Below are 18,715 nucleotides of genomic sequence, written 5' to 3'. Positions count from 1 at the left end.
ACAGCCTTCATCTCATCTAGTTTTTTCTTCCCTCGATCGTCCGTTTCAGGCCAGCCCACATTCTTTACAAATTCAACGTCACAGAGGGCGTCTATGTGTTCCACTGCTCCCGCCCCCCAGTCCACGAGGCCTGGGCAACTGACAGTTACAATCACCGCCTTCAGCTAACGGCCCCAATCCGTTTTCAACCCCCCATATCCCTTCGTCCGCCCGGTTTGTCGTGTTTCGCAAGCAAAGGAGGCGACTACGTCTGCTTTCTCGGCCCATCAATCATTTTAGGAAATATCTATGAACGCCCATCAATTACACTACTGCCTGTAAATCCTGAAAGGAAAAAACATCAAAGTTTCCCGACCCCTTCGAGCTCCTCCTATTCGAACGTGGCCTCACAAAGGATTTGCCGACGTTCGGGAATTCCGCCTTTCATTCCTTTTTTAGAACAGCGCCAGACGGACAAGCCACGCCCCTTTCTTAATTTGTCAACACAAAGGGATTTGACAACACTCCGAAAAGACCCGCCCTATATTTCCAAATAAGGTCGATTTGCCCATACACGGCGAACAATCGATTCGAGTGTAACCTTTTCCCTTCCTTATCCCGTTTATATGGTACGTTGACTTCCGCTGTCGATGTTAAAGCAGTGCTATCATGGCGGAGCGCGTTCAGCAGCCCCCAGCCAAACGGCTCTGCTGTAGACCGGGTTATAATACAACATGTAGACAGGGCCAACGGGCCGGGGGACCGTTATGTGGCGGTTCGGGTACGGCCCAAGGTGGGTCGAGCAAAACCCAGAGCCCGGAATCTCTTTTGGACATCGCGGCCAGGAAAGTGGCTGAGAAGTGGCCGTTTCAAAGGGTGGAAGAGCGCTTCGAACGGATCCCGGAGCCTGTTCAAAGGCGGATCGTCTACTGGTCTTTCCCCAGGAGTGAACGGGAGATCTGCATGTATTCTTCATTCAATATAGGGGGAGAGGAGAATGGAGCTAGCGGGGAGAATAGCGACGAGACGCGACTGCCTTTCCGACGAGGCATCGCGTTGCTGGAGAGTGGCTGTGTGGACAACGTATTGCAAGTCGGTGAGTGGCGGATGGACCAGCTAAAACGGGATGAAAAATACCGCATTTGTTTCTTTATTGAGTTTGCAAAGTGAACACTCAAACACAAAACATGAAAATGTGTTTAGACCATCAATACATCAGAAATGAAATAGGAAGTCTGTTGAATCAGGCTCCAACAAAGGGTGGAATGAGGCGACAAAGGGCATAGTCTACTACGGGGCTTTTAAATCGGCAAGCTGCGTTGGCGAAATGTGTTGGCTAGACAAGCAATGTCTAGACAAAATGGGAAATTCTGCTTTGCTATCAATATACATTTCGAATATAATATTATATTGGCTTTGTGTTATGCCGATACATTTACTCGTTTGCTCGCTAGATCGACCCGACGGGATATTTTTTGCTTGGGTGAAAAATAATCATTACGGAAGTAGACTGGGGCTTTAATAAATGTGCCCATATACTTGGCTCGGATGCAAACATTTGTTTTATATGTGCACGTAGACACCCTAAAGTAGTCTATACTTTGAGCTGAAAAAGATCGAGCTTTTCCGAGCTGTGTGTCGAAAATAGAACGTCAGGGCTGCGGCTTGTCGACTCTGTTTATTTTCCGAAGTGAAAGGCATGGGGGAGGTTTCTGGCGTAGCGAGAACAGAAATCTCTCAGCTGAATTGACAGTTCTTTTTAAATTCATGGAAACCTATTTCTTTACCATAATTAAGTCTAGTTTATAATGGCATTCGATTATATCGTGCAATCAAAGCATTTTCTATTTTAATTGATTGGTGGTAGTAATAATATTCTGGTTTTGGAGCTAGGTCTGAGCTTCCAGCCTATTTACCGAGTGCGCATATCAAATAGCCGTGAGGCATTCCTATTGAGAGCTTGGTACTTTGTTCCCATTTTCATGTTCATTTGTGTCTTTTCAGCTTTCTGTCACCCTCTAAAAGGAAGGCAAACAAAAGCGCCTTTTTATTTCTTTTCACTGCTTGTTAAATAGAAGAGATTTGGAAAGAGGAGGGAGGAATGGCGATTTAAAGCCACAGTGACTCTCTTTTTTTTTAATGGACCTGGATTTGCACACATTTGCAGCTAATTGGTTCAAGTGTTGTTGTTTTTCCTGAGCCATTATATCATGTTCAGACCCAAGATAATGGTTATAATAAGTTACGAAAAATAGTCAGGATAAATGTTCTCTAATCAAACATACCTGAATAAACATGTGGCCATGCATTTTACCCCACATACACCTGCACCCCAGGGTTTTACTAAGCCATCAGCCATGTCCCAGGGTCATACATTGTATGTTGTCCCAATCGGTGCATCCCAGAGATGTGCATTCAAACTCATGCCATCATTGTATCTTTGTTGTGAGTTCATTAGAGCTTAGATTTGCCGCCCCCAGTCCCCCACCCTTGGAAAACGCTCATGATTTTAATCTCATTACTCTGCATGGTTAATTTGAATCTGCAAACGTAATTTTCTGCATGGCCATCCTTCCCCTCCTCCTTTGAATGCAATGGGGTTCAGGGGTGGCTCTGGGCTTTGAGGCCTAGCTGAAGGGCCCAAGGGTCTCCAGGCAGCTCACAATAACACACTAGGCCTAGACCTTTTCTGGCCTCCATATAGGGCTTAGGCCCTAAGAGCTATGTCTTTTATTATTAGGATTCCTTCCCTAGGAAGAGGCTTTCCCTGTTGTTCAGTGTGCTATGCAGAATTTGTTCAGTTGTTTTTTCCCAGGCAAAGACGTGTGTTGTTGTGTTGGGAGGCTGTGTACGAATGTGTGCCAAACAGATCCATAACTATCATCTTCCCTCAGGTCTACTCTGAGTGACCCCCCTCCCCTTGCACAGGCAGTGCGGGAAGATTGCATCTTTTATTTATCACTTCTTGGCACAATCTTTCCAGCAAATTCCAGGCTGGGGTACAATCAGCCAATAAACCCTCCCTGTGTGTGCACTGCTGTCATTCCCCATTGATAGCATGCAGATTGAGCCCTATGTGTACACACACACACACACACACACACAAACAACTGGCCATATTTTCTAATTTTGTTCGTGGACATGGGTGAAAGAAAGCAAAGGCAAATGGTATATGGATTGGCGGATACTACATATTTTAGATATGGCTTTGCCAACCCCCCTCTCAGTGGCAGGTGGCTGTAGTCTCAAGGGCATCAGTGGGGCCCAACCCCAGGTCCTGGTGATTGGGGACCTGCTTATCAGAGAGGTGACTACAGTAAACATGTCATCGACATGGCAGCCTATCTCTCTTACTTACATAAGGTATGTCCGTATTGTTGGACGACGCACTGAACAGTGACACGTTGCAATATAGCCTACTGTGTGTGTGTGTGTGCTGCCTATATGTGTGTACATGTAATAGAATTGATAGTACATTCTGTTTCTTGTCCCTGTTGATTTGAGAGGGACAGGCTGTTCTTGTATAGAAAGGTGAATAGAAAACATGCTGTTTGGGGATGGAATCGCCTCAGACGTTTTTGCACATTGGTTAGCCTATGGAAAAACAGTATTAGATGTTAATATGCATTTTATCAAGATTATCATGCATTAGGCTACCCTGTTATTTTCTATCACTGTATCTCATAATCATTAATTCACCTTGTAAACCACCATTAAGGTCCTCCCACACCTGCACTCAGGGTCAAGTTCAACTCCACCCCCTCTCCTTTACCCTGTTGACCCCCCCTCTCTCTTTTTCTCTCTCTGTGTCTTAGCCTGCGTACATTCTGTCTGTTTCGATCTGTTCCTGCTTTATTAGGTCAAAGGTCATTCAACCGCTGATCCTATTAGTTTGGGGTGTTGTCTGTTATTGATGGGGGGGAGGGATGCTTTTTGGCTCCTCCTCCTTACTCATCTCATTTCGGGTGGGGAGGGAAGCAGTCTTCTGCTGGTTGTGATTATGAAATAATTTGATGTCGAATTTTTTGACTGATCTATGGAGACTGTTGACAGAACATACAGTGGGAACTATATGCACCTTGTTGTCAGTGGCTAGAATGTTGACAGGACAGAGTTTGGTTAGATAAATGATTCTAATCTAGCTGAACATCATAGACTGATGTAGCCATGGCTAATCTGGCCCATGAATTCAGAGAGCCGTCATGCCTTAACCCAGAAATGATTTGCGTTGGCGTTAACCCTGACTTCACTGTAAATACTTCACTGTATCATCAGTCATGGAGCAATTTATTTTGTAAGCCAAGCATTTATGCAATGCTTCGTCAGTGGGTTGAGCTAATTATATTCTTGCACTGCTAGTCATGCATGGAAATAACGTAACACACAGCCATTTTGGAGATAGAAATGCCATTTTTGGGTTGACATCTAGGCTACAAGCTTTAATGTAGGCCTACGGCTCTCTCTCAGTTGTCTGAAATAACTTCCTTTCCCCATATTTTCCATCATCTGAACTGAACTGATCTGAAAGAATGGGACAGGTCAAAGCCAGCCTAAAGATGGGCCTCCACCACATTGCTTTCCCCTGTCAAGGCTTTTCAGATCATTTTGCTTAAATTAGTTTTATGTATTGGCTAGGCTGTGTGTGTGTGTCGTCTTGTGAATCAGCTGTGTCACTGCCCCCGTCCATCCGTTCTTCACAAAGCTAATAATAAGCTGCCTGGCCACTCATAATAAAGCCATCTGGGTGTCTTCAGGCCATTTTCTTCTTCTTCTTTTTAGAGCGTCTTCTCCACCAGTAGCTCGGTAGGCATCATGGACATTTCTGACATTTTATACACATTTAAGACAGAATTTAAGACTTGCCACTTAAATCTGTCAGGGGCCTGTTGCTTTAGGGATGGTGGGCTGAGGCAGTGAGAGCTTCTGTTGGTCTGGGGAAATGATCAAAGCCTGTCCTAGGAGCGGAGACTGGAGGGGCAGTCCTCTGATGGTTCAGGGACTTTGAGAGAGAGAGAGAGAGTAGTAGTAGAGGTAGTGTTCCTCAGTCTTCCTCATCTGACTGGTCGGTCATTAGGCCTGGTTCTGGCAGTAGGATGGTAGAGTGTCACCACACAGTGAAATCTCACCATCTCTCTTCAGATCCCTGTCAGGGCTTTGATGTACCCCTGCCCCAGTGAGAATGCAACCCATCCCAGTCCACCAAGACTGAGATCTGACACCAGTACAGTATACCCGTTTTAGCTAGTCGCATAGCATATAAGTATTCATAGGGTCTCTTCAGATACTCGCATTGTCAGTTAGGATAAATGGGTGTGGTGGTTGACTCCCTGGGGTCCATAAGTGTTAACAAAACTAGTCAGACCCTGCTAAATGTTGACATTTTGTTTTTTTGTGCCATCAGATGCTCATTTTTGGATAAAGAACACATCACATTTGTACTCAGTATTAGATTTATTTTTGCTCTTTGGTTGGTGTGCTGATAATGGAATGCGAGGCAATCTGATTTGAGCACAGAGTGGTCTTTATCCCATGTCTATTTAGAATGGCATTTAGGCTACTGCTGAAAAGTTCTACCCACACAAGGGCAAAATAAATTAAAACTTATTTTAGTTTTCTAGAATGCCAATTTTATCTTGGAGCCAATGATATCCTATATGTCTAAGTTGAGTGGAAACAAGGTTTTAAAGAGATTGAAAGTATGGTCTTTAAAGCCTAACGTGTGTCTGTGTGCCTGTGTGTGTGTGTGCTCCCATGTGTGCGCCCGTATGTGTGTGCCCATGTGCCCATTTCAGGAGTGAGGAGGGAGTAGTCACGTGTTAAGTTGTGGTTTGGCACACTGATATGTTGCAACAATTACATGATATTACAGAGTTGGGGTCAATTCCAGTCATTAAGGTTGCGACGAAGAACTCAATCTTTATACGCTATGAAAGACTGTATCTGTATCCAGTTTTGTTTACGTTCTGCAGTTTCTGTAGATGCAAGTACGGACTTGCATAGTGTATCGAGAATAAGGGGCAAAATAGTTCACTATTAATTGAGCTTCAATGGATACGCAGCTCTAAACTCTACAGATGGAAACAGCTTATTTTTTCTGTAGTGTAACACTAGGCTGTTAGCACCTAATGGCAAATATAGATGAGGGTCTATTCCGGTTCCGCCTCGTTCTAAATAAGTTACACACACACACACAGACTGCCTCTATTGTGTCTCTAAACCAGAGTTTAGTCCGTTCTCCTGTGATCATCATACCCTGCTGTTCTGTTCAGTAATTAGCAGCTAAGTGCTTCAGAGAGAGAGAGCTCTCGACCTCACGGTCAAGTAACAAGAGAAGATGCTGTACCTCATAACCCACTCATGGTAAACATTGGCTTTCCTCATCCACACCTCAGATCTGCTACATTGCAGATCACTTGTCTGTAGAGCTCACTTGTGCACTCTCAGTGACTGTTTGTTTCTGGGTGAATAACTCAAGACATCAGTGTACACCAATCCTTTTATACCATAGCATACATCCAGTCAGGCGATAGACCTACCTACACACACACACACGCGCACAGACACCGACTCAACCCAAAGATGACTGCTTTGAAGCATCAGATGGTAAAGGTTAATATGGAATCTCCATAATGCATGCCTTCTGTACATATGGCATTGCTCTGTACAGCCTGTACAACACTTTCATGTGCATGCGTGCAGTCAGAGTTTAATGTTTAATGTTCTATTTCTTGTGTGTGTGTGTGTGTGTTTCTGTCTCTTTGTCACTCTGTGCCCCTGACTGTTATGTGAGAGATGTGACCAAGCCTGTTGTTGAATTCCACAGTGGTAAAATGGAGGATTGATTGTGAAATGTTTAGAATGCAGATAGATTTGCCAGCCATGTTCGCTGGGGCCTTTGTCTGTTTCTTCAGGAGGGCAGAAAGGCTAGGGTGATAACCTCTATCAAAGTTAATATGCCCAACACACACACACTCACTCTTCCTCTTTTGTCTCTCTTTTCTTCCTCCCTCATATACTGCAGTGTGTAAGAACCCTGAGGCCCTACCAGATATATGCACTGATTAATGCAGGCCATCTCATCTGTTATCTCAATCAATGCGTCGAAGCACAACCACAGAATGGATGAGGAACACACACACACACACACACTCTATCTGACAGATTTTCCTGGTATTGCATACATGGAATAAACAGATATAGATCTGGAGGCTTACATTTGAACATAAATTATAAGTCTGTCAAATATAGCTTAGAGGTCATACATGGAAAATAAATTGGGTTCTAGTTATTCAGTAAATACTTTATATAAAGAGTTGATGGGCTCATTCAGATATAAATCTATTTCACAAGAGATGTCTGGTTGCAGTGCTAGAGATAGATAGAGGAGAAATGTTCTCCTTGTAATATGGCTGGTATCCCTTTTTTTGTTTTGTTTTATCCTAGTTTTCCTGTTGTTGCTGGTCAAAGTCTTGGAGCTCTGCCTAGGTATTTTCCAGGTCAGTGTCAGACACTCCATGGAATGTGGAATTCCAGAATTCTGTTTCCACACAGAGGGAAGGGGATGGGGTTGTGCTGCCAGGGTCCTCAGTTCTGGTGAAAAAGAGGCAGCAACTCTCTCTTTCTCAGACACACACACACACACACACATAAACAAAAGGATCCTACTATGGTAGTAGGGAAACACGGATGCATGTTGTATACTTTAGAGTCCCCTAAATGTCTCTGAAGACAGCAGCTGTGTTTGTACGTGTAGGTGTTCTGTTGGTTAATATTTGGTTAGACCAGCAGGGTTGTTCAGCTCCCTCTTTTCATCCATCCATCTCCCTGATCTGTATTCCTCCACCGTATCTCTCTATCATTAACCTTCAGCGGAGGAGAGGGGGAGGATGGGGGAGATGGGGGAGATGGGTAAAGCAGGCTCACCTCAGTTTGGCCTCATTTGCCCAGACCACATCTAACCTCAAGTGTAACACACACACACACACACACACACACACTGGTGCTGCTACTGACAACTAGTAAACACACCTCCACCCGGTAGGCCTCTGGGTAGAGTGGCCCCTATTAAAGGGGATGTCTATAGAGGACTATTTATCCCCAAAGAGCTCTCAGCAAGTCAAAGCCTGCCGTTCTCAAAGCATAATGGGAATACTGGGCCCCATGGAATGGTCTCTGAGGAGCACCCCTTGGAACTAGGAAACTGGAACCATGGAACCAACTGCCGGCTGAAAATATTCCAAACACACTGACACACTGTTGTAGAACATTCCACACACTGACACACTGGTTTAGAACCTTCCAAATACACCAACACACTTCTCTAGAGACCAGCTGGAGTTTTCTTGAGCCTCAAAGCCTCAAGGTCTGCAACAAAAAGAAGTCTACCTAGGGAAAAACACGTCAATGAATGTAAAAAACCTTCCCCTGTGCTGTCCCAAATCCTGTGTTCTTCAGCGGGGCGGATGAGAGCAGACCTCTCTGTATGTGGAGCACCCTGCTCACCTCCTCTAGCCTGAGTGTTAATCAGAAGCTGCTTATGAGCAATACTTACCTTTTTAATGGGAACTTAAAGGTGCCATCCATCAGAGGCCTGTTACCACAGCTACCAGCTACAGCATGGCTAATGAAGACTGATGGGCTTATCATCAACCTTCTCCTCCTCTCCTCCCCCTCCTCTCCTCTCAAAGTGTGCGTCAGAACCCACCAGGGTATCAGCCGTATGGTCAGTGTTTTGGGAACAGTCCTGGAGAGGGGACAAGCCTTGACAGTAGGGTCCCAGGGGTAATGCCGTGTGTGTGTGTGTGTGTGTGTGTGTGTGTGTGTGTGTGTGTGTGTGTGTGTTCTTGTGATCTTATTAAATCACAGGGGCTCAGACCCACTGAAGTGTGTTTTATGTGTGTACGTGTACTGATTGTTGTGAAAACAGTGCTGTGCTGCAGCTGTGCTTCTGATGCCTACCGAGGCCATTCCTCCACACCAGTCCTGTTTATGCTTAACTGACGGGACCCCACACACACACATAGTAAGCCTATACAGAACACTCACACACACACACACACACACACACTCACTCGTTCGTTCTATGGGCCAGGTAACACTGGGTCCGTCTGCTCTCCGTCTTTATATAGAAGCCAGTACTGCTGTGCCTGGGGAGAGACCTGATGGCGCTGTGTGTTTACTTAGCCAAACACACAGGAGAAGGCAAGGACCATGTGATTGTACGCATTTGGCCTCTCATATGTGAACTCTGTTACTGTGTATGCACATGCACAATACGGAGCCCTCTGTCCATCGGTCACCTATAACTATTCACTTCCTGCTTCCTGCTTTAACCCCCTCTTCTTGGAAACCCCCCTCTAGATTCAGTTTCACCCCGCCCCCCCCCCCTCTCTCCCCCCCTCCCTACTCGTGTCAATCTGTTAGCAGACAAACTGCCATGCTCTCTCTAGTTTTCAACATCCGGCCCTTAGAGAGGGCTCCTCTGTGGTTACACACAGCACCAGGCCCCCGCCACCAGCCCCCCCCCCCCCCCCCCCCATCCCCACATGGAAGAACAAGTGCATACGACTCACACACACTGATGACAGGAGCTCCAAACCAGATGCACAGGGAAGGGAAATGGCCGAACGCTGTTCTAGACTGTTATCCCCAGTCCTCCTCCAGGGCCTGTACATGCTCACACAGGCCCTCCTCACCCTTCCTGTGTGTGCACAAATGTGTTGTATTACCAGTTACATCTGCATTGTTTGCCTGTCCCTCTTGTGTAAGACCTGCCCTTCAACGGCCAACTGATGAAGGGATCGGGGACGGGGACGGGATGGGGACGGGATGGGGACGGGGACGGGGACGGGGACAGGTATATAAAATGATGTATAAAAGACGAGAAGATGGAAAGATAAAGTGCAGTGTCAGCTCTGTGCAGTAGATGGATGTCTGAATAGGCATGATTGCTGAGTGAAGTAGAGGGGACAGGATATTGAAAGGGAGTCAAAGAGAAAGGATGTTAAAGCAGAGGAGGGGGTAGAGGAAGGTAGAGGAGGGGGTAGAGGAAGGTAGAGGAGGGGGTAGAGGAGGGGGTAGAGGAGGGGGTAGAGGAGGGTAGAGGAAGGTAGAGGAGGGGGTAGAGGAGGGGGTAGAGGAAGGTAGAGGAGGGGGTAGAGGAGGGGGTAGAAGGGAGGATGAACAGATGAATGTGTGGGACCAGGGTTGAATGCTGAGTAAAGCATAGAGAGGAAGTGCTGAGCTGGCCCGCTGATGTCACAGAACAGGCAAGCGGGGCCTTACCCCTATGGCCCCTGACATGGCACACACCACACACACCACACACACACACACCCACACACCCACCCACCCACACACACCCACACACTCACAGTACTTGCTGCTGCCCAGAGTTTATTTTCACTTTCGATATGATATTCATGATGTTACACTTATGACTATTTCAATTCCACTTTCAGAGACTGACAGAGCAGGAGTTGGGGCCGGGAGGGTTGTGTGTGTCTGTGTGGGCAGCAGTGTCAGCCCTTTCTGAGAACTCTCTCCATCGACAGGCCCTTATCGTTTTTATTTACTAGCTGAGCGAGAGAGGTGATGAGAGAGAGAGAGAGAGATGGTGTGTGTGCATGAGAGAAAGTGTCGATTTTCAGGCAGGTCCCAAAACCAATGGAGATTTATGAAGACATAAGCATGACGAATGTTGGGGTCAGCCCTTCACTGCCTCGCCTGGTGCTGAAGAAGAATGCTCCATAAATGCCATATTTAACAGCAGGAGAATGGGCCTGGCTGATTCATTCTGTGTGTGTGTGTGTGTGTGTGTGTGTGTGTGTGTGTGTGTGTGTGTGTGTGTGTGTGTGTGTGTGTGTGTGTGTGTGTGTGTGTGTGTGTGTGTGTGTGTGTGTGTGTGTGTGTGTGTGTGTGTGTGTGTGTGTGTGTGTGTGTGTGTGTGTGTGTGTGTGTGTGTGTGTACAGAGCTCATGGAACGCATGCCTGGCTAAGGGGTCTAATCACGATCATAATTCTACCCCCCTCCCCGTGTGTATGAGAGAGTGAGTGAGACAGTCATGGCAAGGTGGCATGACAAATCACCCATGCTAGCCAGACAGGAAAGGAACTGCAGTTTGTAAATTAGATGTGGAGAGGAGGAGAGATGCAGGGAGGGAGGGGTGAGCAAAAGTTTAATATTTCTCTAGCTCGTCAGAGTGCTGTTGAATATTAAACCGTGTAGTGGAGACTGCATCATGTGGAACCTTCTAGTCACTATGGTCATGCTAGCAAACAGAACTGGTTGGAAATGTTGAGCAAGACGTGTTTGTATCTAATCTACGGAGAGGTAAATGGTTACACGGTCGATCGTTCACGTAACCGACTGTACATCCTGTTTTGTCAATAGACAAAAGCCAAAATCTGTGTGATGATAGTGAAAGGAAAGTATTCACCCCCAGGATGGTTATGATAATGTGAAACCAGTCAATTAAAAGTTGTTCTTAGTCACACTGGAATGCTTTGAAAAGCTCCACGCCTAGTTTTGGTCGTTGTATTAGTCACCTGACTGACAGGTGAAAGTACAGTTGTCGCCTGTGGAACATAAACTGTCTTTGCTCCTCCTTAACGGCAACACCACACACACACACACACCCACACACACACACCCCCACACACACACACCCACAGTCCCGATCTGAGAGCGCTGCAGTCAGAAGCTCTGAGTCATGCTTTTCCACTCCCAGAACAACACAAAAGAACATCCAGGAAGTGTTTGGTGGTTATCACCTCTCTGTTTTGTCTCTGTTGTGTACACGTGTGTGTGTGCGCGCGCATGTGTTCAACTAAATGTATGGTCATTACCATAAGAATAAGTGTGTCATTCATATTTGTGAACTAACTGTGCGACCCAAAGGAAAAAAAGTCCCCCATTCTAACCATGGATAGGGGAACAAAGAGCACAGGGAATGAGCTGAGCTACACTGGAACAGATTGGATGTGTCAGAGCTGGAATTAGTCTGTGTCTGTGTCTGTGTCTGTGTCTGTGTCTGTGTCTGTGTCTGTGTCTGTCGGTGTGGACTGTCCAGCACTGAAGCCCATCACTGTCTGGTGCCACGCTGTAATGGGCTGATTGGAGCTTAGTCTCATACCATTCCACACAATCCAGGCCATGGTAATCATGCCACAACTATGCCAATGATTTCCCCAGGCGTTGTAATTTAGATATTGTGCTAATGACAGCCTTTCATTTTATGATGTGTACTTTGAATATGTATTTAATTGGTTATATGGACAATATTGATATTATTTTATACCTATTATTTTTTATGGTGGTGTATTTGGCTCTATTGCGAAGTAAACCTTCTTTTTTTTTCTTCTTTTTTAAAAAATTAAAACCGCTTACAGTTTTTCAGACATCATCTGTGAAAGCACTATAGCAGTAGCTATATACACACACACACACACACACCTCTGTGGGGATGGATTTGCCAGGCTGCTTATGCAGTCTGGGGAGCACCTGTTGGGAGTTGAGAGGTGAAGGTTCACCCTCTTGTGTCACTCATGAAGAGAGAAGGGACCTGCTGGGTCACACACACACACACACACACACACACACACACACACACACACACACACACCTGTCCTGTTTGGACAGGTGTAGGACAGGTGCAGTGCAGGCACTAGGATTCGTTTCTCTGCATCCTGTTTTGTGCCCTGGTATGTTCTCTGTTGATTGATTGCCTTGGCCTGTGAATGTCTACTGTTGGTTCAAGATGTGTCTAGCATAAAAAAACATTTGTCATGCTAGTAGTTTTCCTTAATCCTTAGACGTGTTTGTCTTCAAAAGCAAGAACCTTTCCTTGTGTGTATGTCACCGTCCTGGAGATAATGAGCTAGTAGGACAGGCAATGTGACACAGTCAAGCAGGCAGGCAGGCAGGCTGGGATGGTCTGTCAGCCACCAGAGGCCCTTGTGCTCCTCCGGTTCTCATGCTGTTCTTCTGCGTTCTCTAGCCCATAACTACACACACACACACACACACACACACACACCCCAGACAGCCTTCCCATGAGCCAAGTTTGGTCAGCTGTTCTCATGGCCAGCTGCGTAGAAGTTGGGCGGGTGTGGTAATCGGGGGGCCTCCATGTAGTATTCCCTCTCTCCTCCTGTGTCAGCTAGGGGAATAGGGAGAATAGGCAGTAACAGCTGGATGAGCACCACAACACTCCCACAGTGCAAACATAACGTTTAGTCAACATTCACATCCACTGAGAGGCACAACGTTTCCAAACACAGAGAGAAGGACAAACGTTCCCACAACGTTTCCATCCACTGAAAGGGGCCTCTTTCTCGGGCTAGTTGAAGTGATGTGGGAGCCCTCTCCATGTCCCTGATCTGAAAGCTTCCGCATGCTAGCAAGCAGATCTCTTGTCATTGAGGCCAGAGCAGCCTTTTCCCATCATCCCCTACTCCCCCCAAGCCAGCACACACACACACACACACACACACACACACACACACACACTTTCATTTAGATTAGGAGTAGTATCAAATAGTATCAAACCTTTCTCAGGCTCAACCCTGGAATTGTAACTGCTCGGTCACTTTGTGTGTGTTTGCAAGGAGCCAGTTATGGTAACATACTAACCCTGCCAAAACAACCAGAATGGATCTTTTGTGTGGATTTTGTTGAAACCGAGTGGTGGGAAAGAGAGGCATTTGCTCTCCATGGTTCAGAGTTTTTATTGTTGTTGTGCATCTTGGCTGGACTGCTGGTGTTCCTCAGAGGCTAAACAAATGACTTGGACTGTGTAGATCAGGGGAAGGAAGATACTGAAATAAATGCTTTCAAACAAGAAACTCCTGTTGTTTGGTATCCATTGAAAGCCCCTTTGCCAAGCCCCAACTGTGGCTCCTCCTTGGCCTTAGGAGATCTGAGGCATCTATGTTGAAATGCTGGTTGAGGACATCGTGTTTCTCTCTCTCCTCTGTGTGTGTTTCCTCTGTGTGACACACAAACACTCTGGCTTTGGTTTTGAGCTGAACCAAGTGGAAAACCATATGGCTGGGCTTAGTGATCAGTGGCTGTTTACAAGGCTGAGAGAGCTGCTTAATGATGTATGCTCAAATCCTAATGGAGCCCCAACCCTAGGCAATTCTCAGATCCAAGAGCATCAGATGGGTATAAGCAAAACACTGTCCGCCTTACCGACCTGGAGCTATTGCTACACCCATCCAGTTAAAGTGTAGGTCAGGAGTGTATTTCTGACAGGGTAGTATACAAGGGTAATTTCCTGTGACAGTTTCAGGGAATGACAGCTGCATCCTCTATGTTTTCTTTTTAGATTTCAACAATTTCCCATAAATTAATGCTAGAGATCCCCCCCCCCTCCCTCAGGCATTAGATACAGTAGAAAAAAGGACATGGGAATTGAAGGAGAGTCTTTTGTTGTGTGTGTGTGTGTGTGCGTGTGTGCTCACTTGCGTGCATTTGTGTATGCTTGTGCGTGTGTGTGTGCATCAGTGTGGGAGATGTAAGCCTTTGTGTTGTAGATCAGGTGTGGTTGGGTCTCCAGTCCTGTTCTTATTAATGTGTGTGTCTGTACTGTGTGTGTGAAATGGAATCAGACATATTTGGGTTACACATTGTTTGCTGCTCTGGGGAGAATGTGTTAGCTGAAGCTCAGCAGAGATTCTCTCTCTTTCATCAATGGCAAATACATTCTGCCTATTTTCATTTTTCTTTCCCTCCTTTTCTTTCTCTCTCTCTTTCTTTCTTTCTTCTCATCTCTTGTTTGCTCTCTCCATCGCTCAAACTCTGTGCCTGCTTGGTCCAGACTCCTTGACCTGTTTGTCCTTGTGTGCTTTAGAGCAGAGGGAAAGCAGTCTTTTGAGATGCAGACTTGAGTGTCTGTTTCTACTCTCTTTTTTTAAGGGCCATTGTCCTGGCCTGGTGAGAACTTGGAGAGAAGTGCAGTGTTTGTTTACCTGTGCGTGTGCGTGTGTGTGTGTGCTGGATGATAGTCCAAGTGGGATGTGGGAAGCACTGTTTCAGTGTGCCATGTTCTTCATCACTGAGGTAGCTATGTGTGTGTGTGTGTGTGTGTGTGTGTGTGTGTGTGTGTGTGTGTGTGTGTGTGTGTGTGTGTGTGGAGGGGGTTAGGGTTTAGGATTAGGGTTAGGGGGGCAGGGAGGGTGTAGTCAGTGCAAGAGTGCAGTGCCTGGCCTGTGTGTGTGTGTGTGTGTGTGTGTGTGTGAGAGACTGATAGTCAGTTAGGGGGGATAATTGGAGGTAATTCCAGCTCAGACCAGCATCTCTCCACCATTAAAAGTCTGCAGCGTTCAGACCACCTGGGGAAATTACTACCCTTTGATCTGAACTTTGTTAAAAAAAAAAAAAACATATTGTGTGTGTATGTGTGAGTGACTCACTGCACTCGTGTACCAGTTATTCCTTGATCATGACAAAAAAAAAAAAGTGATGTGTTCTTTCAAAGTGAAGTCGGCCTAACCCCCCCTCTCCCCACACCAGTGAGAAACCATGAACACTAAGCCTAACTGCCTCCCAAGAAACGCTTCCATTCAAAACACTGCTCATAAATGCTCATATATGCTTTTATTAGCTTTAGCCCCCATACCATGTTATGATCTGAACAGCGCTGCATCCTTTTAATGCGCCGTTGAAACATCATTTGAGAAGCTCTTATCCTCTCGTAGCCTTCTTTTATGTGTCACTTTAAGCTGTGTTTTTTAAACCTTAGCAGCTGTGGGTGATGAATGATAGATTAGACTGTTGCTGTGAGGCTGTCCCTGTGTCTGCTCCAATAACGGGCTGGAGGAGAGACGGCTCACAAAACCTTTTACCATTACGTCACCGTGGTGTGAGAAAGGACCGAAGTGAAGGACGCTTGTTTTAGAGTGTTGGGACACAGCACTTCACCACCAGTACCGTAGGCCAGCGGTGAGAGTCTGCCAAAGAGCCCTTACTCTCTCCCAGTGGCAGATGGGGCCTGGACCTACTTCCTGTCGTAATGCATCTCCTCATGGAGTGGCCAGTTTCCTCCCCCTGGTGCTCTCAGCAGACCTGGCAGGGCTCACTGGAGCCAGAATGGCAGCAATTAGACACAAAATGTCACCCGAGGTCCCTTTGTGGGCTGTGAAATGGACACCATAAAAACGTGGCTTCAATGGCTTCCTCCAGTGGAGGAGTCGTTTGTTGTCTGAGTTACCAGACATTTTGCACCCCCTTGTTTGCTGTAAAGGCTCATTCTAGTCAGCTCTTCCACACGCACTTATTTTAGATTGAGTTGTAAGTAGCTACAGCATTTTTTTTTTACCCTGGCTTTAGCCTTAGTATAAGAATAGAGTGAAACCCTACAGAACTGGCTTTAGAAGTGTTGCCAGGTATGACCCCCATGTTAATGCAGTAGGAGATCGCTGAAGAGGGACACAGATTGACCTAGTTTACTCAAATCCTCAGTGACCTAATTTGGAGCTTGCTTAGTTGAGCATCCCCCCCACCTTCTTCACACACACACACACACACCCCTACATCGTACCCTCCCTCCCCCACCCCTCTCACACATTCCCCCAGTACACACCCACTTACACCTCCCCTGTCCCTCCCAACACCTCTCATTGTTGTCATCGCCGACACAGCATGCTCTACTCTCTCCTCATTGGCTACCTGGAAGAGGTGCCTCAATACGCTGTCATATCATTGTCTCTCTCTCCCCTTTTGATTATGGATGCATGGATTCAGTGGCTTTGTGTCTCATTGTCGCACCGGGTGCATTCAGGGGTATCGGTAACCATGGAGATGGGAGGTTCTGATTGTTTGGTGCGTCTCAGTACTCAAGTCTGTTCCTCACCTCGTCTCCTCTCTCCCTCTGAACCGACGGGAAAGACCGAGGCAGGTGAAAGACAATCAGTCAGCTTTCACCATGTCTCTTCTGTTTACAGTATCCGGTGTTTTCTAAATCAGTCAGATAAAAGAAAGACACTACAGACTATTGATATGCCCAGTCTTGTTGAATTTGAGCCTCCCCTTACCTTGGTTAAGCACTGGTCCAGAGCCAGTGTTCTCGCTCAGCTCATGATAGTCAAGATGTCTACAGTGCCACGGGGGAACTGATCTGGAACCAGCTACTAAATAGCCTACAGACTGTAATCAATGGTTCTATTGATGATTCTCTGGCCCCTCCTCCCACTTCCTCTGCCCCAAGGCATGTTTTGTGTCTCTATGGGGAAGAGATTAGGGCCTCCATTGTGATCGGTGTACACACATTCACACACATAAAGCACACACACACAAAGCACACCTAGGCTGAGAGGCACTCACTCACGCCTCACTGCACAGCTTTGGAGGGTGACACGGACAGTGGAATGAGGTGTGTGTGTGTGTGTGTGTGTGTGTGTGTGTGTGTGTGTGTGTTGGATGGGGGGGTGGCTGGCTGGCTATTGTCTGTTGAGTGCACTGTTAAATGAAGGCCCTGGTCACAAAGAGAATGAAAATGACCCCCTCTTGCCGCTCGTCTCAACGGGCAACGTCCAGAGCAGCCTCTGGCATGAAGGGGTCCTTAGACGGAGCTCCATAGGGTGCTGCTGCTCTTTCACAGGCTCAAGTCCAGCCCAGATTCGGCCCAATTAAAACCCCTCTCCCCTTTCCCCATAAATGGAGCCATATTTAACTGTTTGGCACCAGACTAAACTCATCCAGCAGTGAAAGGTATGAATTGTCTTTGCCGTGCAGTGCGCTGGGCTGTATTATGGGCTGTATTGGTAGTGAAGGGGTTAAGTCTAGTTGCCGTGCAGTGTGCTGGGCTGTATTATGGGCTGTATTGGTAGTGAAGGGGTTAAGTCTAGTTGCCGTGCAGTGTGCTTGGCTGTATTATGCAAGCTGTGGAGCAGAGAGAGGAAGAGAGGAAGTGCATTACAGAATGCTGAGCTCAGGGTTCTGGCATGCTGCCAAGCCTCTATACACACACACACACACACACACACTGACACAAACACACACACTGCTCAGCTGAGGGCTTTCCAAGCTTCCCACAAGCCCAGCGGTCTCCTCCTCTGTTTAGGAATTCTCTCTGCCTCTCACTCCCTCCCTATTTCTCTCCCTCCCTCCCTCCCTCTCTCTCTCTCTTTCACCCCCTCCCTCTCTCTTTCACCCCCTCCCTGTTCATACAACAGCTTTCACTCTCACTCACTCTCTCTCTCTCTCTGTCTCTCTCTTTCTCTTACGTCAGCAGTTCAGCTCTGGGCTAGGCATGACTGAGGCTGGGCCATGCAGGGGAGTGTCGTGTGTGTGTGTGTGTGTGTGTGTGTGTGTGTGTCTGTACTTGGCAAAGGAGGGGAGAGAGGCGTAGGTGGTGTGCAAGCGGATGTATGTGTGTGTTCGTCTGTGTGCGTGAGGGTGTGTGTGTGTGCCAGTGTGTGAAACGTGATCCCCGGTGTTGTGTTGGCTCACTGCTAAGCAGGAAAGGGAGGAGCGAGTCTTCTCTCTCTCTCTCTCTCTCTCTCTCTCAAGCGTTTGTCTTTGTTTCACTGTAAGCTTCAGCTCCAGTAAACCATGCATGCTGCTATCTTGAAGGAAGCATATTCCCTTCTCTTTCTACCTTTTCCTCCCCTCTCTCCTCCCTTTCTCTTCACTCTTCTTGTCATGGTCTCTGTTCATTTTCTTATTTTCGTATACACCCCCCCCCCCCCCCATGTTCTGTTAGTCAGGTTTTCCAGTAAGTCCGTTGGGGTG

The 18,715-nt window shown here is 46.8% G+C and overlaps 1 protein-coding gene across 1 annotated transcript in view; it reads left to right on the top strand.

The window, feature by feature from the left end:
- Positions 1-648: 648 nt before the first annotated feature.
- LOC310804915 (zinc finger SWIM domain-containing protein 6-like) overlaps positions 649-18,715 on the top strand; it is a gene marked incomplete at its 5' end in the record, with an annotated part of 37,358 nt that continues 19,291 nt past the window's right edge. Inside the window, one exon of the mRNA XM_083670347.1 lies at positions 649-1,075. Within this exon, the coding sequence (XP_083526473.1) occupies positions 649-1,075 (427 nt within the window). The remainder of the gene's footprint in view (positions 1,076-18,715) is intronic.

The sequence above is a fragment of the Argentina silus genome, assembly GCF_951799395.1.
Source record: "Argentina silus genome assembly, chromosome: 5".
Classification (NCBI taxonomy): Eukaryota; Metazoa; Chordata; class Actinopteri; order Argentiniformes; family Argentinidae; genus Argentina; species Argentina silus.
Note: the sequence above shows the minus strand (reverse complement) of the source record. Positions and strands in the feature narration are given on the sequence as shown.